Source organism: Trichomonas vaginalis, chromosome V (assembly GCF_026262505.1).
Source record: "Trichomonas vaginalis G3 chromosome V, whole genome shotgun sequence".
NCBI classification, from domain to species: Eukaryota; Parabasalia; order Trichomonadida; family Trichomonadidae; genus Trichomonas; species Trichomonas vaginalis.
The window spans coordinates 24,897,753-24,923,087 of NC_067207.1; the positions used below are offsets into that span (position 1 = coordinate 24,897,753).

At 31.7% G+C, this 25,335-nt stretch overlaps 11 protein-coding genes across 11 annotated transcripts, besides 3 other annotated features; 5 read left to right on the forward strand and 6 right to left on the reverse strand.

Moving 5' to 3' along the window:
* Positions 1 to 232: 232 nt before the first annotated feature.
* TVAGG3_0398040 (uncharacterized protein) lies at positions 233 to 1,984 on the forward strand (the record flags this gene model as incomplete). Its single annotated transcript, XM_001322334.1, has 1 exon — positions 233 to 1,984. One exon carries the CDS (start codon positions 233 to 235, stop codon positions 1,982 to 1,984), a length of 1,752 nt encoding a protein of 583 aa, XP_001322369.1.
* A 149-nt stretch (positions 1,985 to 2,133) lies between these two features.
* On the forward strand, positions 2,134 to 2,586 carry TVAGG3_0398050 (ribonuclease inhibitor domain-containing protein; the record flags this gene model as incomplete). The annotated part of the gene is made up of 1 exon (XM_001322333.1): positions 2,134 to 2,586. One exon carries the CDS (start codon positions 2,134 to 2,136, stop codon positions 2,584 to 2,586), a length of 453 nt encoding a protein of 150 aa, XP_001322368.1.
* Positions 2,587 to 3,203: 617 nt separating this feature from the next.
* TVAGG3_0398060 (uncharacterized protein) lies at positions 3,204 to 4,818 on the reverse strand (the record flags this gene model as incomplete). The annotated part of the gene is made up of 1 exon (XM_001322332.1): positions 3,215 to 4,813. One exon carries the CDS (start codon positions 4,811 to 4,813, stop codon positions 3,215 to 3,217), a length of 1,599 nt encoding a protein of 532 aa, XP_001322367.1.
* Positions 4,819 to 6,463: 1,645 nt separating this feature from the next.
* Positions 6,464 to 6,727, reverse strand: TVAGG3_0398070 (ankyrin repeat protein family; the record flags this gene model as incomplete). The annotated part of the gene is made up of 1 exon (XM_001322331.1): positions 6,464 to 6,727. The coding sequence occupies one exon, from the start codon at positions 6,725 to 6,727 to the stop codon at positions 6,464 to 6,466; it is 264 nt and encodes an 87-aa protein (XP_001322366.1).
* Positions 6,728 to 6,863: 136 nt separating this feature from the next.
* TVAGG3_0398080 (leucine-rich repeats (6 copies)-containing protein) lies at positions 6,864 to 8,706 on the reverse strand (the record flags this gene model as incomplete). Its single annotated transcript, XM_001322330.1, has 1 exon — positions 6,868 to 8,706. One exon carries the CDS (start codon positions 8,704 to 8,706, stop codon positions 6,868 to 6,870), a length of 1,839 nt encoding a protein of 612 aa, XP_001322365.1.
* A 342-nt stretch (positions 8,707 to 9,048) lies between these two features.
* TVAGG3_0398090 (leucine-rich repeats (6 copies)-containing protein) lies at positions 9,049 to 10,083 on the reverse strand (the record flags this gene model as incomplete). The annotated part of the gene is made up of 1 exon (XM_001322329.1): positions 9,049 to 10,083. The coding sequence occupies one exon, from the start codon at positions 10,081 to 10,083 to the stop codon at positions 9,049 to 9,051; it is 1,035 nt and encodes a 344-aa protein (XP_001322364.1).
* Positions 10,084 to 11,174: 1,091 nt separating this feature from the next.
* On the forward strand, positions 11,175 to 12,122 carry TVAGG3_0398100 (glycoprotein 38 family; the record flags this gene model as incomplete). Its single annotated transcript, XM_001322328.1, has 1 exon — positions 11,175 to 12,122. The coding sequence occupies one exon, from the start codon at positions 11,175 to 11,177 to the stop codon at positions 12,120 to 12,122; it is 948 nt and encodes a 315-aa protein (XP_001322363.1).
* Positions 12,123 to 12,522: 400 nt separating this feature from the next.
* Positions 12,523 to 12,555: a mobile genetic element.
* A 760-nt stretch (positions 12,556 to 13,315) lies between these two features.
* Positions 13,316 to 13,345: a mobile genetic element.
* Positions 13,346 to 13,682: 337 nt separating this feature from the next.
* Positions 13,683 to 16,892: a mobile genetic element.
* On the reverse strand, positions 14,692 to 16,783 carry TVAGG3_0398140 (MULE transposase domain-containing protein; the record flags this gene model as incomplete). Its single annotated transcript, XM_001322327.2, has 1 exon — positions 14,692 to 16,783. A coding segment is annotated over one exon (2,092 nt), but the record flags the coding sequence as incomplete, so codon positions are not given.
* A 107-nt stretch (positions 16,893 to 16,999) lies between the features above and the next one.
* Positions 17,000 to 19,753, reverse strand: TVAGG3_0398150 (uncharacterized protein; the record flags this gene model as incomplete). The annotated part of the gene is made up of 1 exon (XM_001322326.1): positions 17,000 to 19,723. One exon carries the CDS (start codon positions 19,721 to 19,723, stop codon positions 17,000 to 17,002), a length of 2,724 nt encoding a protein of 907 aa, XP_001322361.1.
* Positions 19,754 to 20,282: 529 nt separating this feature from the next.
* On the forward strand, positions 20,283 to 21,089 carry TVAGG3_0398160 (uncharacterized protein; the record flags this gene model as incomplete). Its single annotated transcript, XM_001322325.1, has 1 exon — positions 20,397 to 21,029. One exon carries the CDS (start codon positions 20,397 to 20,399, stop codon positions 21,027 to 21,029), a length of 633 nt encoding a protein of 210 aa, XP_001322360.1.
* Positions 21,090 to 21,285: 196 nt separating this feature from the next.
* TVAGG3_0398170 (nuclear pore complex protein NUP155 family) lies at positions 21,286 to 24,611 on the forward strand (the record flags this gene model as incomplete). The annotated part of the gene is made up of 1 exon (XM_001322324.1): positions 21,369 to 24,551. The coding sequence occupies one exon, from the start codon at positions 21,369 to 21,371 to the stop codon at positions 24,549 to 24,551; it is 3,183 nt and encodes a 1,060-aa protein (XP_001322359.1).
* Positions 24,612 to 25,335: the final 724 nt, after the last annotated feature.

Consider the following 25,335-nt stretch of genomic DNA (forward strand, 5'->3'; position numbering starts at 1 on the left):
TATTAACTATTCCTTCCGATATAACTGCATTCACAATTATCACGATTGTATTGGAGGATCATAAAAACGATATGTAAATCAGTCAAAAAGAACCTTATTATAAATCAGTTTATTGCCCTCTATGCTCTTATCCTAAAGGTGACTTTCTGAGGGTGCTCCATTGAATCAATGGCCCTACTATCCAATTGTTATCAATTAAAAGCTTAGATTCGAAATAATAGATAAATAAAATATGACTGATATATTAGAATCATCATATATTAACATTGGTAAGACTCTTCTAACTGTTGGCTTAGCCAAACCACATTTAATTATTTCATCTAAATGTGAGACAATTATTGATGGATCCAAAGATAGTTATTGCTTCAAGCCAGTAAGAACCACTATTGAACAGTTCTCATTCCAAGATAATCCAAAACTCACTTCAATTGGTAGTTATTCCTTTTATAATTGCACAAACCTCAAAAGTATTGATTTGTCAAAATGCACAGAATTGATTATTTTAGGACAGTATGCATTTGCTAAGTGTAACGCAGTCACAACTATTATTCTTCCAGAAGAATTGCGAACAATTTCAAGCTATTCTATTTCTGAACTTTCAATAACTTCAATAAATATTCCTTCTACAGTAACAAAGATCGAAATATTCGGAATTTGTTATATTGGATCACTTCATACAATTACGTTCAGTAAAGGATCCCAGCTTAAAGAGCTCGTTTTCAATGCTTTTCTAGTTACAAAGTTCACAAGTTTCGAAGTTCCAGAGAATATTACTAAGATTAGTGGTGTTGCATTTAGTGGAGTGGGAACAATGACAAGCATCCGTGTTAATCCATTGAACCAAAATTTTTGGAGCGATACCAAAGCAGTTTACGATAGTACTAAAACAACAATTATCTATTGTGCTTCTGTTATTGGAGATTCATATGAAATTTTACCTACTGTTACAAAAATCAATGAAGGATGCTTTACGGGATCTCGACTTAAAACTATAAATATTCCGCCAGCAGTAACAGTAATTCAGCAATATGCATTCAGTTGCCAATACTTGCAGAATATTCAATTGCCACCAAACCTTACTGGAATTCCTAATAATTGTTTTACAGGTACTGCTCTAACATCTGTTATAATCCCAGATAAAGTTACATGGATTGGTTCTAGTGCTTTTTCAAATTGTTATTCACTAACTTATATTTATGTTCCAGAAAGTGTCACTTCTCTAGGAGGATCCTGTTTTCCATCAAACAAAAAGCTATTCATCAACATATCTGAAAAATCAAAGTATAACATAGATAAACAGTTAATTGTCCTCACTAAAGACAACACTTCCATTACTCAATCATTAAGTTCTGAAGCCAACATTAAAATTCCGTCAAAAGTAAGAATAATAAAGGCCGCTGCTTTTGCTAAAAGTCAAAGCTTAACAACTATTTCATTTGATGAAGATACAGAACTCAACGAAATAGAAAATGGAGCCTTTGAAGATTGCACTAAACTTACGAGTTTTTATTTTGGTTCAAAATTACAAACAATTAATGCAAAAGCATTTAAGAATTGTCCTCTTTCAATGTCTTTAAGTTTTTCAAATAAATTGGTCAAAATTGGAATTTCAGCATTTACAAACACCAAATTAACATCACTCACATTTAATTCTGCTTCAGATATAATAATTGAAGATAATGCATTTTCAAACTGTATATTGATTCAACAAATATTATTTATCTGTACGGGAACAATTTCATTAGGAATGAATTGCTTTGGTGGATTAACTGCACTTCAATCTATCCAAATTCCAGGAAATATCATCTCAGTTGGAACTAGTTGCTTCTCGAGATGTTCTATTAGATTAGTCACATTTGATCAAAATCGAATTTCTTTCTCTTCACTTCCTGCATTAATTTTCAAAGATTGTGATGCATGTCACTTGATGCAGAATGTCTCAGTAACACAGGTATCACAGATATTGAGATACCCGATAGTGTAAAATATTTGAGTACACAATGTTTCAAAGACTGTGCAAGTCTCAAATCAATTACTATCAAGTCAACAAGTAATCTCGAACGAATTGATGTTGGAGTATTTGATGGATGTTATAAATTCAGCAATGTTAGTTCATTTGATTCCAGAAACTTTATGAGTGAGACCGGTGCTATTTACAGTCACGACAAACGCAATATGTATGTTTATCCACCTGCATCAACAAGAGTATACTTTATTCTTCTCGAAGGTGTAGAGCGTATTGAGAATGGTGCGTTCTCTAGTTGTTCAAATCTAGAAGTCGTTACAATTCCAGATGGAAACATCAAATACATTGGTGAGAATGCATTCAGAGGATGCATAAATCTCAAGCAGATTACCCTTCCTTCATCAATAAATACTATTGGTGCAGGTGCTTTCACATACTGTCCTTTGCTTTCATGCGGTGTAATTATTCAAAAGTCTACTTCAGCATTTGTACAAATGGTGCAACAAGCAGGACTTGATTTGAGGTCTCAACTCCACTGTTCTCAATTTTCATGCAAACAAAATTCTATATACTCATTTAGTCTTCCAATGTCTTCCTATATTGTTTTTATTTTAATGTAAAAATGAATGATGTTAAGGATTATATCATTAAAAGTTTTAACCATATACATATAATACTAAATTCAGAAAATTTATATAGTTTTTGTCTCTGCTATTATAAACTCCAAATTATCATTGTTCAATGGATTTATTACCTGCCCCACTAAACTTGACACATTCTACAACTTTTCATTGAAATATCATCAGCATATGAGATCATTTTTATGAATTATTTTTCTGATTGAGATTTGTGGTTAACTATAAGCATATTTATTTTTATAAAGTTATTGGATATTCATAATAGTACATTATTATTCCAGATATTGTTTAATTTGGCAAAATCTTTTGATTTTAAGTTCTTTATTAAAAAAGTATATTGAATATTATAAGAATATTTATTTTATAATTTATAAAGTTATTGAATATTCATAATAGTACATTATTATTCCAAATATTGTTGAATTTAGCCAAATCTTTTGATTTTTAGTTCTTCATTAAACTATTTTTCCTATGTAAAGTCTCCTAATCGTTTTCCTTCCTCAATATTGAGTGAATTTCTTTCAAAAATTTAAGAGACTTTACGAGGGAAAAGGAGTTTAAAAAAAAGTAGATTGAATATTATAAGAATATTTATTTTATATTTATAAAGTTATTGGATATTCATATCTGACCAAATATGGTAATCGTAATCAGATTCTTCTGGCATTGTATGATCGTAAGAAGCAACGCAGCCGAAATCAAAATCTTTATTAACTTTACCGCAGCAATCGTACTCAATTTGAACGATATCCTTTATTTCGCCGTCCATTTCAATTTGAGTTATTCTTTCCATGACTTGTTCACCTGTTTTCGGATCTTTGAAAGCAACTCTTGATCCTCTGTGTTGTCCCTTAGGGCAGGAGTGAACAATATGGCAGGATTGGCAATTACACTCTGGGCACTCGAAATAAGCAATTTTATTGTAAACAGCTTCAATATCATGTTCGAACTGGTCCTTAATTTCCTTAATCTCCTTGATACTTGAAGAAAGAGGATACATATAAATTGCAAAATCTGTAGTACCTTCAGATCTTGTTGCTGGCTTTTCCTCGAACCTAAGAGATGTAATGTCTTTCGAAGAACTAACGAATTTTCCGATTTTTTGTTGTTTTGTCATCAAAATAATATAATTCTTGGATTCGTTGGACTTTTTGACATCTGCTTGCTTGTATACACCACTTAAGACTTGTTTGAACGTAGCTGTGGTCATAGGTGTAAGATCTTTATAAGGTTTAAATGTTCTATTCAAAACTGTCATAAATCTGTCATGAATCTGCTTTGCATCGATGTCCATGTAGTTAGTAAATGTTACTTGAACACTTTGGCCGTTAGCTTCAAAGGCAACTGGCAAAATTGCTGGAAGTAATAAATTATAAACAGTTTTTCTTTGCTGAAAATCTTTTTCGAGATAGCCTTCTTCATTTTGGGTCTGGTTCATGGCCAAACATTCAATTAGGAAAACAGCACATGGAAAAGCAATTTCTGTAGCAAATTCTGTAAATGATTCAGGGGAAGGTATCTTATCCATTTCGTTTCTGCATAAATTGGTCTGTAAATCATCTTGAACATCTGCGGGAAGGTTATAAGATTGATCTAAATCAATAAGAGGATCTGTAAGGGTATAGCCGTATTCTAAAGCAAGTTGTGCAAATGTATACATGTTTTTGATTCTATCAAGCTTGAATGTTTCGTTAATGGCTCTGAAAAATTTTCTTTCTGGTTTATCTGTTGGCATTGGGCCTTCTGGAGTAATATTACGTAAAGATATTTTGCCAAACATGAGTTGCTTGCTGTAATCGTTCCTTTTGGTAAAAGAAACGTAAGCAGAAAATTGAAAATCGTTACTTCTGAAAATTATCTTGTTGCATTCCTCTGGTGATAAGTATCCGAAGACAATATACAATATTTGTGCTACATCAGGAGAAGTAGTTAATTCTGCTGAAGTTTTATCAGGATTTGAAAATTCAAACTTGTATTTAGAGATCAAATCATCTTCAGCTGTCTTAATTTGAATAGCGCCTTTCCTTTCAATGACATGGCCACCCAATGTTTTGACGATTGGTTTATCTTTTTTTTCTTCGTTTAATTCTTGGCTAAAATAGATATTATTAACTTCATCTGGGAGATTTAATGTCTCCTTAACCCATTTGATGATAGGTTGATCATTAATTATTGCGTTATCTCCAAAAATTTGTGTATCATTAGACATCTCTGTTGATTGTAGTCAATTTACATATCGTTCATAATTTTTTCTCTTTTAATTATGAATAAATCAACATTCTAAATATTATTCTTTGATAATCCAATTATCGTCCATATCAAATTTTGTAGACTTCACAATTCATATTTGTTTGAAGAAGGAGAAACTCCCCTTGATAGGGGAGGAGGAAAAAATATTCATTGCTCAGGGCCATCATATGACATTTGGAATAGATTCTATAGTCCTTCAACTTATGATACAGTTGTTGAAAAAAGTCGAAAAGTCACTGAAAACACACATGTTTTTGTTGACTATATTCTTTTCGAAAACTTCAATCAAAACGGTGTTATACGAATCTCTAATCCAGCAGGTGACACAAAAGTTCTTGTTTCATCTTCTGTTTTTTATAAGTCATCCTCTCATGAAAATGGAGGATGTATATATCTTTCGCTTTCAAAATCTGGAGCAGGATCGTGCGTTCAATACAAAATCTGTAGTTATGATGCTAAAATACCATATAGAAATGTTTTAGGATCATTTTCATATGATTGGGTGACAGATGATGATAATCACAAAAATTATGCTATTGAATCTTCATTTACTCAAAATGAAGGAGCCAATGCTGTGCTGTACCTAAGAAGCGGATCCCTTCTATTTTCATCATTAAATATATTTATTTCAAATATTGAAATGAATGCTGCATTTGCTAGTTGGCAACCATCTTCTCTTTCAACAACAAATTTTAGTAATTTTGATAATCTTTCATATGATAAAAACTGCTATTGCCTTTTCTTCCCTTACGAAAATACTCAGAATTTCTATTCTTGTAATTTTATTAACAACAAAGTTTTATTTTACCATATGGGAATTTTCTGGCTTAAACATGTTATATTATCAGTAAAACAAAGTTTTTTCAAAGGAAACAAAGCTTATTATTTATTTATGGTTGATGATGAATCAGATTCACCAACATATTATGCATATGAATGCCATTTCGAATCAGATAATACTTTTACAAAAACCGGAAGTTTTATTAGAAATTCAAAGAAAATGACAAAAATCAATCTTTCGATAATATATTCTTCATTTATATGCGAACACCCATTTAGAAATAAAAAAGATTCAATTATCATTCCAAGTATTCCTATTTCTAACTTAATTTCAGATAAACCATATATCCCTCCTAAGTAAACAAATTAATTTCAAAGATTAAATCATTTTTTTAAATGTAACTTGAATGTTATAGCATTAATGAATGAGAATTGTGTTTTGATCTATATCTTAGTCACATTCTATTATTATATAGTTTTGAAAGTTAAGTCTGATTCTAGTCATCTTGAGAGGATAGATGCTTAAGAATATATTAGAGTGAATTTTGATCGTCTTTTTTTACTTTTTCCACTCTAGAATGATATGAATTATAAGTTAAAGTATCATTTTCAAACTTAAAATGAACATTTATTATTAATAACCAAGAGATCTTAAATATTCCTTAACTTTTCCTTTTGAATACTTGAGAGCCGTAGATCCTTGATTGTCACGTGCATTTTTATTAGCTCCACATTGTATCAAGAATTGGACAATTTCAAAATGATTATTCCATGATGCATACATTAATGCTATATTTCCTGCCTTATTCTTCGCTTCCTTATTTGCACCTTATGTATCAAGATATTGAACAACACAAAGTTTACCGTTTGAAGATGCATCAATGAGTAGAGTAAATCCTTCATTACTCCATGCTTCAAAATTTGCTGCAGCAGTAAGAAGGTATGTGACAACATCAAGATGACCTTTAAACGATGCCCATATTAGTGCAGTATTTTCATGTTGATCTTTGGCTTCTAAATCTGCTCTAATTGAGATCAAATAATGAACAACTTCCAGATGTCCTTCATATGAAGCATAAATGAGTGGAGTCATATGTTTGGCACCTCTGGAGCCTTTATCGAGTCCACAATTGGTAAGATATTGGACACGTAATAAATCTCCTGCGGCTTTGGCAATTAATAATAATAAAAATAATAAAAAATTGCTTTTTAATATTAATATATGATGATATACTACCATAAACCAAGGTAGCATGATGAAATGAGAAGAAAAGATGTGTGCGTTATCATTTCGTTCTTCATTTGTTTCTTAAAAATATCGACACCGACGAAGTTAGTTTCGATGATGTCACTGCAAATATTGGACGTCTTATGGAATGTAGGAGATCCACAGAACATGCTGTGTTGGTAATCGGATCCGACAATAACGTTCGTTCCTTGTTCGAAAGAAGGGTTGAACTGTGAGAAATCTCGAGAGCCGCAAAAGTAAACAATTCGGACTCCAGTATTCAAGAATGCAGAAGATCCAATGTATTTTACATGTGTACACAAACGAATAACACTTGGAACACTGGTTCTGATGAAAGATGAATTTCCGATGTATATAACATTTTCAGGAATTTTATTGATGTTAAAACAGTTTTTGAAAGCAAAATTTCCGATTCTTTCTACTGAACGCGGAATATTGAAAACGAGATTTTTACAGTCTGTAAATGCGTAATCTGAGATATTCACTATATTCTTGTTTATGATGATTGATTCTAGATTATTACAACCAAAGAATGTTCCAATAGGAATAGTGTAATATTCAGATTCTACAGACATTAATCTCTTTGAATAAATAAAACTTGTAGATTCAAATGGTGAGTTCAAGATTTGTTTTATATAAACATTTTTCAATGATGAACAATTCTTGAAAACATATGATGATAGAGAGACTTCGCAATCAAGATGGAATGACTCAATACTTGTGTTACAGAAAGCATATTCTTCGATATTTGAAACTGTAGTCCCTTCTCCGATGTTTATGAATCTGAGATTAAAATTTGTGAATGCATTTGTGCATATAGACTCTATTTCCAAGTTCGGTAATATGTTTACTGACTCAATTGATGGCGCACCTCCGAAACATAATGATGTAATCCGATTAAAAGAGTCTGGAATTGTATAGTTCGTCAGAGAAGTACAACCTGAGAATGCGGTTTCGCTCAGAGATGACATCTTTGAATGTAACTCGAATGTTAGGTTCGATAATGATTCGCAATTGATGAAAGCATCTTCTTTGATAGTTGTGCAGTTTGCAGGAATGTTAATTGTCTTAAGTTTCCTGCAGTTTGAAAATATTCTCACACCGAGAGCGTTGAGGGCGCAAAACTTACCGAATGTAAATGTCATCAATGATGTACAGTCAGCAAAAATTAATTCTGCATCTAAGTTCACGAGAGAGCAGTTTGGGAATGTAATAATTGTCAGGTTAGTGCACCCTGCAAAAGCATTTTGCTCAACTGCTCTCAATGATGTTGGTAGATCGACTCTAACGAGTGCAGTACAAGAGTAGAAAGTTCCATCTTCAATTGTCTCCAATTCACAGCCATCTTCGAATGTCAAGTCGCGAAGTTTACTACATCCATAGAATGCATTAGAGCCAATTACAATAATATAATTGTATATGAGAGCTGCTTCTTTTCCTCCTGGACAACAAATAAGTTTTAGTCTGTTGATAGTGTATACAATTCCATCTCTACTTGTATAGTATTGGTTTTCAGATGGGACATTAATACTCACTAAACTTGAACAAAATGCGAATGCAGATGGTTCAAAAGATGAAACAGTCAATGGAATTGTGATTGTTGGTAATGATGTGCATGATTTGAACACTCCACCACCAAGGGATGGTAAATTTGTTTCAGCTGCAAATGTGACTGATTTCAAACTTTGACAATACTGGAAAGAATTCACACCAAGAAATGTCAGCGTTTTTGGGAATGATATTGAAGTAATTGCTGAATATTGAAAAGCCAAATCTATAATTTTGCTTAATTTGGAATCAGAAGGAATTACAAAAGTTGTCATTGAATCTGTATTAGAAAAACAACTGTCACATAATTGAATTACATTTTTAGGTAACGTAAAACTTTTTAATTTTTTACATCTATTAAATGTTTGATCTTCTATTGATGATAATGGACAATTCGGATCGAATATCACTGTTTCTAATTCCTTTGCTTCTAGGAATGTATATTTTTCAAGAGTTTCAAGATTTTTACCAAAATGAACTTCTTTCAAACTACTATAAGTAAATGACCATTCTTTAATTGTTTTTGGTCCGTTGCCATTAAATGTTATATATTCTACTATTGATTCATAAAAGCAGTGGCTACCAAAAGCCAAAACAGATGCAGGAATATCTATTCTCTAGAAACACGTTCCATAAAATGAATATACTTCTAATTCAGTCAATCCCGGATTCAATGTTATTGTTTTCAGGTTTTTACACTTGAAAAAACAATAAGAATCAATTTTAATGCATTCATATCTGATTGATACTGATGTTGCTTCACCAATGCATGATAGAGCTCTCGTATAACCTTTGCTGTAAACAATTCCACCGTTTGTATCAAAATTAGTGTTTGATGATTCAACATTTATATTTGTCAACGATGGACATGATTGAAACATTGTTGGTCCGAATTTGCCAACTGTTGACGGTATTGTAAAACTTGTTGATGAAGTAGGAATAAATAATATCACTGATTCATCTTTTGTCATGATAGACAAGAATTTTGATTTATAGACCATATTGTTTGGGTCAATTTCTATTGTTTGAATACTTGTTGTACAAGCAAAGGCTTGAATATCAATATTTGTTAATGAAGCTGGTATATAAACATATGTTATGAAATCATCAAGGTAAAATATATTACTTCCGATCGATGTGCATTTTGGAGGAATGATAAACCTTGAAATTTTAGTATTATAAAATGCCATACCTCCAATAGAGTTCAACAGAGATCCTTGTTCAAATTCAATGGTTTCTAATTTGCTATCTTGCGCAAACGCTTGATAAGCAAATGTTTTAACATTTTTTGAAACAAAAACATATTGGAGATTCCTCAACCATTGCCAATATGAAATTTCTTCCAATTTGCAGCCGGGTTCCATGACAATTCTAGAAAATTTACATTGAATAAATATATTGTCATGCGCTCTTTCAATATTTTTAGAAATTGTAAATGTTCCATTAATTTTGCACTCGAAAAATGCATATTTACCAATTATTGTAGTTTCTGGCGGGAATTCAAATGATTCGAGAATACATGGTGCTCTTATTATTTGATTTTTTCCTTTGAAATATAAAGCGCCATATCTATCGAGTTCTAAATATTTACTACCGTTTGGAAGATAAATATGAGCTAATACATAACAATAGTACAAATCATATCCTGTCATTGAGGTTAAAGTCGATGGTAAGTAAATATTTTTTAGTGAAGCAAAGTAGTAGAATGTTCCACTTTCTAATTCTGTGCACCCTTCTCCAAGATGAATAATTGTAATCGAGTTACGATCACATTTTTGTTTAACCAAATCCGCAGTAAGTCTTCCACTGCCTTTGATATATAGTGTTGTTCTTTTGGTCTCGAAAGTGAATGCATAGGATAGATATAATAATAAAAATATCATTAATTTCTTTGAAAAATATCAAGTCAATCGAAAAGAAAATTATAAACTATGATAAGATCTGAATATTCTGATAATTTGAGAGAAATTTTGTTATGATATAACTCGATCCTATTGAAAATTTCGATTGTTTGAGAAAAATTATTTTGATTATAATGAACGTAGAATCTTATTAAATTGTTTACATATACTGGAATAGTTTGAAATCGAAACTTATATACATGAAAGAACCCGGAAATCAATTTAATCAAAATGTTATGAACTTTATTTTAAGAATAATGATGTCATTTTGTGAAAAATGTCTATGCTAACATCGACTTTTATTAATACGAGTGAAAAATTAGAATTAGAATCGATTACAAGAAAAATGTTATAAATGGCAATGATAATTTTAATAAAAGTGACACCATATGGAAGAAGATCAAAAATGTAATCTTTATTTGTATACTAGAATTAACGGATAGATAGACATCACCTCGCTCACTTCATTTTTCTTTTAAAACAAATAAATAGCACCAAAATATAACACTTCATCAATTGTTTCGAACATAAAAGTAAAAATAGTTTAAATAGTTTACGGATGCCAATTATTAGGCATGCAAATCTGGAAACTAATTAGTATTTATTTAAAAACAGAATATAATTAGATTTGGACCTTGCCATATAAATTTTGGATTTTAACGATAGCATTCGCTTGGCCGGACAGTGGACAATTGAAATTTTTCTGAAATCTCATAACTGAGTCGTAAAAAATCTAAAATTTTATTTCTTCTTTGGCATGAACATAAACCGAAACACATAGTGGAATTATTTTCTTTGATGGAAATAAAAATTCAAAATAACGTTTATTTCATTTTTGAATTATGCTAGTTGCATTATTTTCTTTAGCAATTGAAAATTTTTATCACTTCCCTAATTGCTCAAACATTATGCATGACGAGCTCTCATATGAAGTGAAATTTGCAGAAATAACAATTGCGGCAGGTGCATGCAGAGAACTCAGTGATTATTCATTTATTATTGCCAGTGAATCTGACTTTGTTGTTGATTTCTACAAGATTACAGAAGAAGATGGTCCACCAAAGGTTATCACAACAAAAAAGAATCCTTTTATCATCAACAATCCAACAGGGGATTCTGAGTTTAGATTTACTTCAACAATAAAATGCGCCGATAGTAGTAAAGAATGCAAAGTACAAATATTTGCAGATCCAATGTCATCTGTTGAAAGTAGTAATGAAGAAGAATCGCCCCACATTAAACTTTATATAACTTCAGCAAAGGAAGGAAAAATCGAATTTGATCGTCAAAATGATACACTTTTAATAGTCAATTTCTTAACGAATAATACATATAAAATAGTGAGTGAATCAAATTATAAAATTTATATTGGTGAAGGAAATTATGTTACGGATAGTCAATTAATTAATACTGGTGAGCACACTCTTACTGGAATTAAGAACATATTTACCTTACCACACGAGGATGCACCGGAGAACTTCGAACCACCATTTAAGACCACAATAACATACGAAACAACCAAAGAAGCTAATAATAAATTATTGTTCCCTGAGTTTGCTGGTTGGATCCCTCAAGAAGCAAATGTTTTCACACTTGATGATCTCAAAAATGAAGCAACTCCCAGCTCACCTACACCTACACCCACATCTTCCAAAAAACTTTCAGGTGGAGCAATCGCAGGTATTGTAATTGGTTGTGTTGCAGTTGTTGGTGCTGTCACCGGTGTTTGCATTTGGCTATTTGTATGCAAGGGAGCATCAAAGGTTGCAGCAGCAGAAGCTACTCCATAAAAAAAACTTTTATGTTTTCAAATTGGCACCATTATTTAAGCATTTTTTTTAAATTGCAATAAATGCTTACATTTAACAAATTTGATGTATTTTTTTTGTCAATAATTATTGAGTTTTTAGATAAAAATGAATTATTATTGTTTATCCATGGAAACCAAGATTCATCTGTGATGCAACAGAAGAAATATAATTCTTCAAATTTTTTGTTTGAATCTGGATAATATCAATGAGTAGAGTGTATATCATTTATTACTCTGAGTTTCAATATTTGATCAAACATAAAGGAGATAAATGAACCCAAAGATCAAATTCGAATATTCTCTGGCTTCACATCTGCTCTAACATAGATTTTTTAGATATCTATATGTTTGAATTTAAAATTATACTTATGACTTAGTTATTAAGGGTGCACTTACCACTTTCTGACATGCTCCAATAATATCAATATATCTTTATTGTGATTGCAAAAAAGGATAACAGTAATATAAGGTACTAAGAAGTGATTTAAAATAACTTCTTCCCGAACTAAGTTAATGACTTTTTACATTAGAAAATTTGGTTAAGGGTGCACAAGGAGGATTACGGTTTTTTAATCCTCCTTTTTTTCGAAAAAAAATCCTTGTACTTTGGGTACTTCGAAACATGAAAAAAAGCGAAAAAATGAACATTAGTCCAAACACATTCATTCATTAAGTACTTGCTTCCCTTTCATTCACAGCTTCTAAATTCAAAATTTATACCAAATTAAAATTATTATTTCGAATTTACAGCAATTAATTTCAAACAGATCAGTTATTGTAAATTTCAAACCCACACTATGATTTTCGTTTTATTAATTGCGAAATTTCAAACAATTGTCTCCTACCAGCTTTGTTATATGATTTGTATTCAGACATTAATAGATTGTTGTGTTACTAAACAAATAACTTTTAATTACTTTTTTTTTTATTTTTTTTTATTCATTGGAAGAATGAAGATTTACCTTTCTCAATTTATGTACAAATTCATAATTTGAGGATTTTATGAGTTTTAGGAGAATTTGGCAGAAATAAGAAATATTATTTCAATTGCATCAATTTTTGCCAAAAATAATATAGAACATCTAACATATGCCATTGATATAATCTGTCATATGATTTTGAAGACTAAATCTTCACTTTTTAAAATTTTTGGGCGCGTAAAGGGTTGGCGTCGAGTAGGTGACAAAAGTGCATACTCTTAAACAACCGTCGGATTTCCGGGTGAAATCGTGACACACTTTCGTCTTTCGTAGGCAGTGGTGGTTGTTACAAAAGGTAACTTCGAATGTAGCGTGAAATCTGCAAAAAAAAATTCTGAAATTTGAATGGAGAACACAAAAATTGAATAGTTTACGTCAATAAAAAGGAGAAAAATGAAGCCAATGTGTCTCGAACCTAGGACTTGGAGCAGCAATCCCACTGTTTATCACATTACACTACATGCATCTCTCACCTCAGTGAATGAGATCAACTATATGATAACTTTTTCCCCATTATATTCTTGTGGAAAAGTGACAAATAGCAACTTTGACCCTCTCTCGGTTGGCGTCCTAAGGCGTCCTGATGTAAACTATTCAATTTTTGAGAAGTTTACACCATAATTGAATAGTTTATGGCGTCCTGAGAGGAGATTTCAATGGGTATGGCGTCCTAAAAAATAGAAGAAAATGATTTTTTCTCGATTTTTCTAGAAATTGAATTTTTTAAAAAAGAAAAAAATCAAAACGTATACATTCAAGAAAGACTATAAATGAAGATTTTTCTATTTTTTTCATTCTAAAACATCTTTTTTTGGATAATTTTTTTTAATAAATATGTCAGAAAGATTGAAGAAAAAGTAAATTTACTTTAAGAAAATTCGTTTTACATGATGTAAGACCCATAACAACTATAAATATTCAATTATTTAAAATAAAAAAAGAAAAACAGATTAAATGTATCTCACATCAAAATCCATTGATCTAAGGATGTTAAGTTTCTGTTTTTAAAAGTTGATATTTTTTTTTTAATTTTAAGAAAATTAATAGCATGTTATTAGACAATAGGAGTGTAATGATATTGACTAAACAGAAATGAGAGAATAGAGATATAATTTTGATAAGCAATATTGCGAACAAATTCTGAAGTAAAATCGCGATCAATAATTGAAAATTACGATCATGTACTGAAAAATGACGATCGAATTGAATGAATAGAATTATATCTAAGAAAAAATAAATTGTATTTAGAAGATGAACAAAGAAAGGTGTATGCTAAAAATCATTTAACAATAAATGGAAATAAAACGAAATTGTTAAAAGAAAAAAATGAAAATTGTTAAATAATATATTATTTTTTAGTCATAAGAATAAAAATATAGTAGTTATAAAAGGAATTAGACTTCATATATCAATTCTTTTTCTCTGTAGATGTGGAACGTTTGCTTTTCGATCTCTTTCGATGAACTTGAAAATATAAGTTATTATCGCTGAGAATCCTTTCCGAAATAGGAGCTTTACGTTTAGGAGGATTGTCGGATGAATTTTGTTTTTTATTGTTTGATTTTGTTGTTATGGAAGATTTTTTCTTATTTTTTTCAGAATTTTGCTTGCTATTAACTGAAACTTGTTTTGACGGCCCAACAATAGCATTTGTAGTAGGAAGAATTCCCAATAACGAGCGCATTTTCGATAATTGTTTTTCAATATGATCAAGAAGGTCCAGCTTATGTTCTAGATTACTAGACATTTGATTTGTAGAAGGATGGTTTTGATTTTCTGGTTCTAAATCTGTAGAGTCTGCAATATTTGAATTTTCGGAGCGAATTGGAGCATCTGAACCTTGATTTGTATCGGCTTGCTCAAAATTAGTTTGAATTGGAGTGGATGAATTAAAATCTGGATGATTTAATGTTTCATTAAATAATGCCATAATTTTTTCTCTTTTTTCATTAATAAACTTAGTGATCATTGTATCTTTATCTGTTAGATCGATCGATTTGAGTATATCTGCATCATGAACTGGAATATTTTCGAACAATGAACTCGATTCTATGGAACCATATGGAGAAATCTCGTTCTGAGCCAAAGAAAGATCACTTACGTTGTATTGTTTGATAGAAAAAATTGTTTTCTCAAGTTCTTTTTGAAAGCAGTCAAGAATATAATTTTTGTAGCTATCAGTGATAACGGTTTTTATATGGCGCTCGATCTTCTGGTTATTTTTGATGGCGTTATATTTATCTAATTGGATTTGAGATATCTTCTTAATAGCTTCATAAATGTTTGGATGTTTTAACGAAGAAAATTCTGAATGCATACTCTCGAGGCAATCATTAGTGAATATTGCAGTTGCATTATTATATTGAGATATTAAATTGTAGTGCGGCAACCAAACTTTGTTGAAATAATCAATATAATCTTTGATCGAATCAACTTTATTTTGATTAATTATATGCATTGTAAGTACAAATTCTTCATGAGACATGAATGGAGTAATAGAATATAGCTTAAATAAAGAATTTTGTAAAGTATTGAAATTTTTTGTATAAAGTGCTACAAGTTTCCTGTGTAAAGCTTGTTTGAAATGAAATAGGCATCCAATTATACGGACTTTAGGGAAAATTTGTTGAAGTGCCTCTATCATTCCCTTTTCAAAATCACAATGAATTTGAATTAGCTTTGAAAATTGAATACCCTTGACAGTAAAAATATATTCAAATGCCTTCTTATAAGATTCAAATGTGCGGTTTTTCATGAATATAAATAAAAGTGGTAGATATTGATTTGTTGAAGGTTCACAAATCATAATTGTTAGCATCTGTCCTTTTTGAAAATGTTTTGGTGTAATTTTAAAAGTTCCATCGCAAAATAAATCTGTGGCTTCTTTTGCAAATTGAATTGCCTTCTCAAAACCAAAAAACATCGTCTCACAATTTGCTTGAAAATCATGGCCAATGAAAAACTGCTCGCCATTTATTAAACAAAAATTAGCAATTTCATCGTCTGTAATTTTTTCTCCAACAGAAAATTTTCTGGACTTATTATAAACTTCCCTGACCAATGAATCTTTAATTAATGGGTTTTCATCAGTACCAACAGCAAGTTCTGTCATAAATTTTTTAATCTGCTGAAAAGTGCCGTTGTCTTCAGAAAATTTTGCCATTGCCTTATTGTATATTTCTGTCAGAGTCATTGATTTATGAAGATCATTTTTTTCATTTTGTAACTTTTTAAATTGTCTGCATTCGGGTATATGTTCCTTTTGTAAATCTTCGGAAACTGAACTGTTCTCAATTTTAACTAAATAACGTGCTTGACAAGAATGATTGATGCAACGGTAGTAACGTTCAATATTATTTGAATTAATAATATTTGTATGATCATGCGAATAAAGCATATCTTTGCGAACAATTGTATCAGGATATTTTCCAGTAACTGCGGGAATATTTTTAACTGCAATATAACTAAAATATCTTCTGACAGCTTTAGATTCATTTTCGTGGTATTTAATATTAAAATATTGAAGAACTTGTTTGATTATATTCGTTTTTTCATCTCTCGATGTTGATTTTTGGTATTTATCAGATTGTTCCCTGATAAATATTTTATTTTCGTCTGTAAAGTTTGCTCTTTTTTGATTAAATATATATGATTTTCCCATTAAAAAATGAAATGATGCAAAATTTACGAAAACCGTTCGAAAATTGAATCAAAAATGAAAAGTAATACTTAAATAAGTAATTCTTTGAGATATTGGTCTTAGATTGAATAAAAACTTAATATCAGGATCTAGTACTCAATGTCTATAGATAGCAGAAAATTACTGAAAAATCACAAATATTTAAATAAATTCAAACATTTAATAATTGAAATTAAATCATTCTGATGTCAAGAGTTGAATAACATCTCGAGGTCTTCGATCAGGGCTATTAGGTTTAGTTGATGGAAGTCGAGACATCTTCAGTGGAGGTCGCATAGAAACAGAAACAGTTGCTTTCTGCGCTGTTTGTGGCTTCGATGGCAACTGTGAAACAGATGAAGATGTGTTTCGTGAGTTTGTAACTGTTCTAGTGTTTGGAGATGGAATTGGTGCTTCATCAAGCATTCCTGCTAAATGTGCACGTGGACGACCACAAAGAAGACAATGGAATTTAGATGATGCACCTGCTGTATCTGTGTTGTTGTTGATCATTCCTAAGAACTTTTGCAAAACAATTTCAAGTTCATCACGTGTAATCCAATCAAGGAATGAACACTGTAAGTTTTCGATTTTCTCATTTAACTCTTTGATAACAACACGGAATTTGTTGAACATTTTCTCAACAAATGTACGGTCAATCTTGTTGTCAACGAGAATGACTGCATCATTAACTTCTTTCTTCATCTCTTGAAGCTGTTTCTTGACGTCTTCTTTGATAACATCTTGCAATTCATTGATAACACGCCTTGCTTCTTTTCCAACTTTTTCTTCAATAAGTGCTTGTGAAATTTCAATAGGATTAACAACTGGCTGGTGAGAATTATAATCATTAGGACTTCTGTAAGGAGATCTTGATCGTTTCGAGTTATCGATAATAATTGTTTTACGTGTTTCTGTGATAACTTTAGGAGGTTCTTCGAGTTCTTCTGCTCTTTCTGGTTGCAAAATTTGTTCAGGAATTGTTGCTTCGTATCCACCTGCAGGATCTAATAGAAGTGGTGTGAATTTACGTTCAAGATCATCTTCACTTGTATACAAATCAATATGTGAAATTTGTTTTTGGCCACTGTCTGAAATAGAAATGTTTTCTTTACTTTTCTCTTTTGAAAAGTTGTTTTGAGGAACATTTCGTTGTGGCAATGCAAACATTGATTGTCGTGGTGCACGATTATCAATTGTACTAATAACGAAATGACCAATATCATCAATTGTGAAGTGACTTGATGTAAAAGTGAAATTATAAACTTTTCTGATTGGTTCTGTTGGTGTTACATTGATTCTTTCGTTTTCTGGTTCACTTCTTTGTGTGTTATTAGCGGAATCACTTATAGATTTAGTAGGAAGAGGTGTCAATGCTTCCATTTTACGGATATTCTTAGTAATAGTAACTTTTGGTGTTGTTTCTTCTTTTGGTGATTTTGAAACTTCGACTTTTTGAGGACTTATATCATTTGTTGTTGCCAAAAGAGAAACCATTTTTCGTTGAAGCTGTGATATTGAATCATTCACTTTAACACTAAGGTTTTCAATGTCATCTTGAACATTTCGTAATTGTGCAACTAATTGTGTTTCTTTCGAATTGTGTGCTGCATTAATTCTCATCAAATTATTTGACAAATTATCTTGGTTATCTTGATTAACACGTATTGATGTTTGAAGCTGTCTGATTGCTGCGTGATGATTTTCAACAGCTGAGCGAAGCCATTCGATATCACTGACAACACGCTGTGATGATTTAAGCTCTGTTTTATATGTGTGTGTTTCAATGATTTCGACTTTTTGTGGCTTTTCAACATTGATTTGGAATGGATCTTCATTTTTATTAGAAATTGTTGTGTCAATGGGAGAACGCGTTGGAAGAGGAGGAAGTTCTTCTGATAACAATGTTATTTCTGGTCTTTCAATCATACTTTCTCGAAGTTCTTGTGTAGAAATTTGTGGAACATCGTCTATCAATTGTATGTTGTTTTCTTCATGTTGCGGTTCGGGAATTTGTTCTTCTTCTTGTTGTTTGTCGTCTTCTAATGGTTCAATTTTCTCTTCTGATGTTGGTTTCGAATCCGGTAATGAAATTGGAGCAATTTCTCGGTTTCCTGGGATTGTATCATCAACAATAACTGTAATCGGTTGTTCTACTTTAGGCTGCTCAGGAATTCGTGGTGAAGTTCCTGCGTTTTTGGTAAATGTATTAATATTCGGTAAGTTCTTGAAAGAATTGTTGCCAGAGTTTGTATGGAACTTCCAGTTATCGAAAGCATTAATAACTTCGTTAACTTTCTTTTCAATTCGCTTAGTAATTGTTGGGAATTGCAAAACTAAGTTACTTACATCAGTTTCCATTTGTGGATATGTCTTAATTTTGTTTGAGATATCTTGGACTTTCAATGCTAATGCGTTGACATCGTTTCCAATAATTTTATCATCCGGTTGAATCTTCGGTATTTTGTCCATCTCTTCTTGTAATTTATCAAGTCTTGCTTGTACATCTTTCAATGTCTCTTCTGTTTCATTTGTTTGCGGTAGAAAATTTGGTGCAAAATTTTCAATTGATTCGTCTATCATTCTTTTCGTTTCTGTAATGATAGAAAGGTGTGTGCTTTCGATGTCATCTCTCATAGTATTCAACGCTTTGTCATTATCCAATTTAAAGTTACTCAACGCATTTGTTAAATTTGAAATAGTTTCTCTTGAATCTTTTTCGTGTTGTAAAAAGTTTGCTTTAAGGATATCAAATTGTTCTTTCGTTGCCAATCTTGGCATTGTATCTTCGATTTCATTTAATCTGAGTGTTTGATTTTGGAAAAGTACTAAAATTTCGTCAAGAACCTTTTGCATGTGATTTTTGTCGTACTGGATAGACATGAGCCTATCATCTTTGATAAGCCCTTGTAAATCAGCCATAAATTATCAAAAAATAAATTTGAAGTTTTTTTGCACGTTAGTAGATTTTGAACATTTTGAATTAATCTATTTTAAGAGAGAACTATAATAGGAACTATCTACAAAACATTTTTCACATGGAAATAATTGCCTTCTCGTGGTAAGATAAAAATATAGAGAATCAAATTTACTACAAATTCAATCCAAATCCTTATAACATGATAGTATATACCGAATATTCGGTGAAAATTGTTTGGTTATCATCATTCTTTCTCAATACATAATAATCTTCTTCAATTGATGCCAATTTTATATGTTTTTTAGAATTTAGATTACGGTCTATTAAATAATAACTACATTATGCATATTTCATCTTTAGACACATAAGCCAAAATAATGAATTACGAATTTTGAGATTGAAGATTCAAAGAAATTCCTACCCCAACTTAAAGTAATATAAATTTGCTACACACATGTGCAACTCTTTCGACATAGATAGTGAAGAATTGAATATCATTAGTTTTGTTCATCCCGATTTATTCAAATCTCGATTTTGTGTATGAATTCATGTAACAGATTAACGTGTATCATGAACAAGAGTATATATGTTACCTTATAATAGTTATGTGGTCAGATGCAGGTGTTTTTGTCAGAAAGATTTGAATGAATTGAAAATTTTATATCGTTTTTTCTAATGAACGCCATGATAATTAATGGCCTGAAAATGGCCGGTTTCTTTGCTGTTACAACACTTATTCTTGTCTACTCAATGTGTGGAATTGTTTCCAACATGGTAGTTTCAATCCTTTTCGGTCTTTTTGAGTTAGCCATTTGCGGCTACTTCTGCTATGCAGCTTGGAAGAAATCAGATCAATTTAAAGTTCGTATATTATACGGATTCGTCGCTTTGACAACATTAGTTTCAGCAATTACAAACTTTTCAATTCATAAATACTATTTCACAGACTACGGAAATGCATCTCGCTGGATGATCGTTTTTTGCATCTCTCTTGGCCTTTCTTCAAGTGCTTCTATCGCTTTCACATCTTTCACAGAAAAATTCATGGGCGAAGTCATCTCACAGAATGGAATCGACGAGTTCATGGAACAGATCATATACCTCGTTCTTAGTACTGCTATTCAGGTCCTCCAGGCATTCTTAATGTGCAGTATTGGCAATAGAACAGAAGCTGAGATGGTTCACGTCATTTGCATCAGATCTATCGGCACAGTATTCTGTGGCCTTCTCGTTGGCCTCACTTTCGGCGTTTATCTCGGTTCAAAGGCCGAACCAACAAATCTTGGTTATGTTCAACCAGATGAATAAAATAAATGACTTTCAATCACATAAAATATTTTATTAATCTTGAAATTATCTATAAAAAACTAAATATTAAAATAATATTTTTGAAAATTTGACTTTTTAGACACAGTTTCTATGAATAAATATCTACATTCTATATGACCATTATGCTTATAAGGTATAGATTATTGAATTTAGAATTTTCGAAATTTCTAATTTAATTCTTATGAATTTCTAAGTAATACATATGAACAAAATGATATTAATTTGTTTCTAAATATAATTATTGATAAATTGTTCAATAACTCTAAATCATGCTTTCTCGCCGATCATGAATTGAGTGAAAGAAGTTTTATCCCCACAATGCTGAGGACACCAAAAGCCGAGAAAACAGACGGAGTGTTACCTCAGGCATCGAAGAGAGTTCAAGATATTATCAACGATGATGAGAAATATTCCGATTTTTTGTCGCAAATTTCAACATTAGCCGATCAAACTTATTATGCTGCCTTAAAACGTAGAGATATAGCTACAATAACAAGTATTTCTCCATATCCATCAGAAGTTGCTAACTGTGGATCAGGAAAACTTGGTTATTTGAGCGAAATTAACAAATATTATTTAATTAACAGTCAAAAAATATATTTATGGACACCACTTAAATCAGATACTCAAATAGTTCAAGAAGATGGATATGATATTCTCGCTGTTGCAATAATGGAGCCAGATTACGATTTAATTTCAGACAAAGTTAGTAATTTTTTGGCAATTTCAACACACTCATACATTAAATTATATCCTATCATGGATTCAAAGATTATTACAGACAGATTTTACCATATTGAAACAAATTTCACTCCATTTTCATTGGTAGGCGGTCCAGACAATTGTTTGTACGCAGGATCACAACTAGGTGACATCCACATCATCGAAATCGTCTCCAAACAAGATTTTCTTTCAAGATGTTTAGGATCTCTTCCAAAGAATATAAATCCATTTACAATGCTCGATCCAGAGGTAGTTCCAACCATTAAGAACGGAACTGCATCTCTCTTTTCAGAAATTACACCAGAATTCATCAGATTTAGAGATCACGCTTTAATTAAGTTAGCTTACGATCCAACGACCAAATACTTAGCCGCCATCGATGAGGACAGCAATATCTTCTTCTACAAGTGCTCAAGAAGGCATTTATTCCATGTTGGATCACATTATTCCGGAGATGTTCCTATTGTCGATATTTCTTATGTTCCGAACAGTGATTCAAGACTTATAAGGTTTGTTGGCTTCGATCAGCAAGGAAACAGACTTTATTTCGGTTTTTCAGAAAAATTATTAGGAGTAAGCTCATCAATCACTTTACAAGCACTCAGGAAGCCACCGCCAGAGTACGAAGGCAAGAAACTACTCAGTGGAGCTTATTCCCTTGGTTTTTGCGCATTAGTTTATAATGAAGGAGTTTTCGTGACGAAATCGACCATTTTAATGAGGCCAAGCGAAGAATTCAACAGTTTCGTTGTTCCTTGCTCAGGAGCTCATGTTTTTTCGCTCAGACATAATTTAGATTATTTATCTCCACAACCAGTCTTCACTGATGCAGAATTATGGCAGCATGTTATTCCAGCACCACCATTCCTTCTTTGCTCGCTCGACGGAACAGCAGAAATCAAGCCAACAGTACCTTTCGAAAATCTCACTCGTGCTTTCTTAGAAAGCCAAGGTAAACTTACAGAACATCTTCAAATATTCCTTGGTAATCCACCAAATACTACTGGTTACGCTAATTCTTTACTTGCTGCCCAGAAAAGACCAGAAATTGGAAAATCCGTATTCCAGATCTTCAAATCTATCGGAAACAAGCCAGACAGAGTATCAGAGTCCTTCTATAAACGTGCTGGAAGGCTCCTCAGCCCTCTCCTTTCACTTCCTGTAATAGAATCCCATTATATCAACGTAAACATCCTTAATTTAACCAATGGATACGTTGCTGATATCAAGGGCTTCATTCCTATCCTTAAGGAATATGCTGATGTCCAAGCTGATCCCCAAGAAAAATCATCAATCGCTGAATTGATCGATTACATCTCAGAAATTTCTGAAGTTGTCACTTTTTTGGTAATTTGTTCGAAGCAAGAACCAAAATATTTCACAGAAGCCTATGGAAAATTATCAGTTAATGACAGATATCAGCTTCAACAGCCTCTTGGCCAAGGAGAAAATGTTTTGGAAATAATGAAGACATTTTTAAGACAATATGTCTTAGTTATTCCAACATCTGCCGAACTTGATATGCTCTGCGCCCAGTTCTTCTCAGAATGTCCTTTAATTGCTGATTCTGAAGAAGGATTACTCGAACATGCTGATTCTTTGCTGAACAATGCCTCTCTTCTTGATGATAAAGAGAGAATTCCACTTCTCCGTGAAGCCGCAACAGCATATATGGAGCTTGTGGCCTTGTTTGGAACAAATCTTTCAGATCCCATCCGTAAACTTACGGAATTAGGAACTCCTTTGTTCGCCATCGAGCTTGCTATGGCATGGGCAGCCAAGGTTGACCCAAGCAAGAGAGCTTTGGAGTGGTTTGAAACAGGATGTGATAAAAATGACTCACAAGGCTCAATATTGTTCTCAGAACTGCATAGAATATACTTAACAACCATAGCAGCAAGCATTACTGACGAAGGACTAAAGGATTTGAAGGAAGGAAAGCATGATAAATTATATTGCTACACAATCTATGATTATCTCCTTCAAGCCAACTTGCAAGAGAAGCTATTATCTCTCAAAGCTCCATATCTCGAAGGTTTCGTTAAAACAAACGCCAGAAAACTTTATTGGAGATTAGTAGTTTTAGCAGACAAGAAATCGGCCATTGAAGAGCTCATTCACCTTGCAATTGATGGAGATAACATTGAGCTCAACGAAAGAATCGATTTCCTTAAAGAAGCTTTGAAGATCTCCAAAGAAATTAATGATAAGAAGAATTTCTCTGAAATCCAGAAATTCATCACCTCTGCGGTGCTTTCTACCAGATTAGATAAGAAACCAGACCGAATTCTTCCAATAAAAGAAGTTGCCGACATATCCGAACAACAATTAAACTTCGAAGTGGCCTTAGCATGCTACAACACATTGGAAGACATGAATGGTATCGAAAGAGTGTGGAAGAACTTGTTGCAAAGAACTCCTGAGCTTGCAACACAAATTTTGATTGGACTTCCAAAGAATTCTCCTGCTGCTGATTTACAAATGGTCATTCCTTTGTTAGAGGACACAAAGATATCGAACAAAGAGTTACCTGATGATTTCGTTATCTCTACTTTGATAAAATCAAATGTTTCTCTCAAAGAATGCGCAAGAATCTATGAAAAACTACTTGATATAGCATTAGGAAACGAAAAGGGACAAGTAATGATAACTGCTTTGAAACTACTAAGTCTTCATTACGGAGATGTCGACAAAATTAAGAAATTGGCCAGAGAAATGGCAAAAGATGAATCTAACCCTTATGGAAAAGAAATTGCTCAATTGCTTGGAGAAAACTAAGAGATCACTGTAGTTTTATATTTATTTTTTTATTTATTTATATATTATTATACAAGTTTTATTTTATTCATAAAGATTTTTTTTTATTTTTAAAAATGTTACGTTTTTATCACATCAATAAGTTTTGTTTCTGACTAAAATATAAGAATAAAAGGGTAATTGTTTCGATAAAATGGTTTGCAAAAGTAATATGCGTTACAATGAATGAGAACTAAACATTAACAGTGGTTGAATGTAGATATATTTTTCTTTTCAGATGTCACTATTTATACATCAGAATCTTTATTAGAAATCATCAATCAGGATAACAACTGTTTAGTAACAAAACCTTGATCAGAACTATTTAAATAACAGACACGCATTATATGAAACAATATTTAGACATTAAGTATGTTGAACATCATGACATTTTCCTATCTTTAAATCATGATTAGAACTTGCAATATCAATAGTTTTCCTTAGAATATACCATATCTATATAATATTACATAGTATTTAAGTAATACCAATGGCCTTTAACCAGAAAGTGCTTGCTTTTTTGTTCATATTTATGTACCAACCAGTATTTGCTTTATGATATGTAAAGTATTCAATTTTTTTTGTCAAAAAAATTAAGTAAAAGAGAAAGTATAGAAAGAGATAAATTCAAATGGCTGGAATACTTGTTATACTACCGTTATTAGCCTCCAGTTATTTTGGAACTGAAATTGTATCTCTTTTACTTTATAAATACATTGAATTAGAGATGAGAATCTTGCTTGGTGCAATTTTCGGAATTCAAATA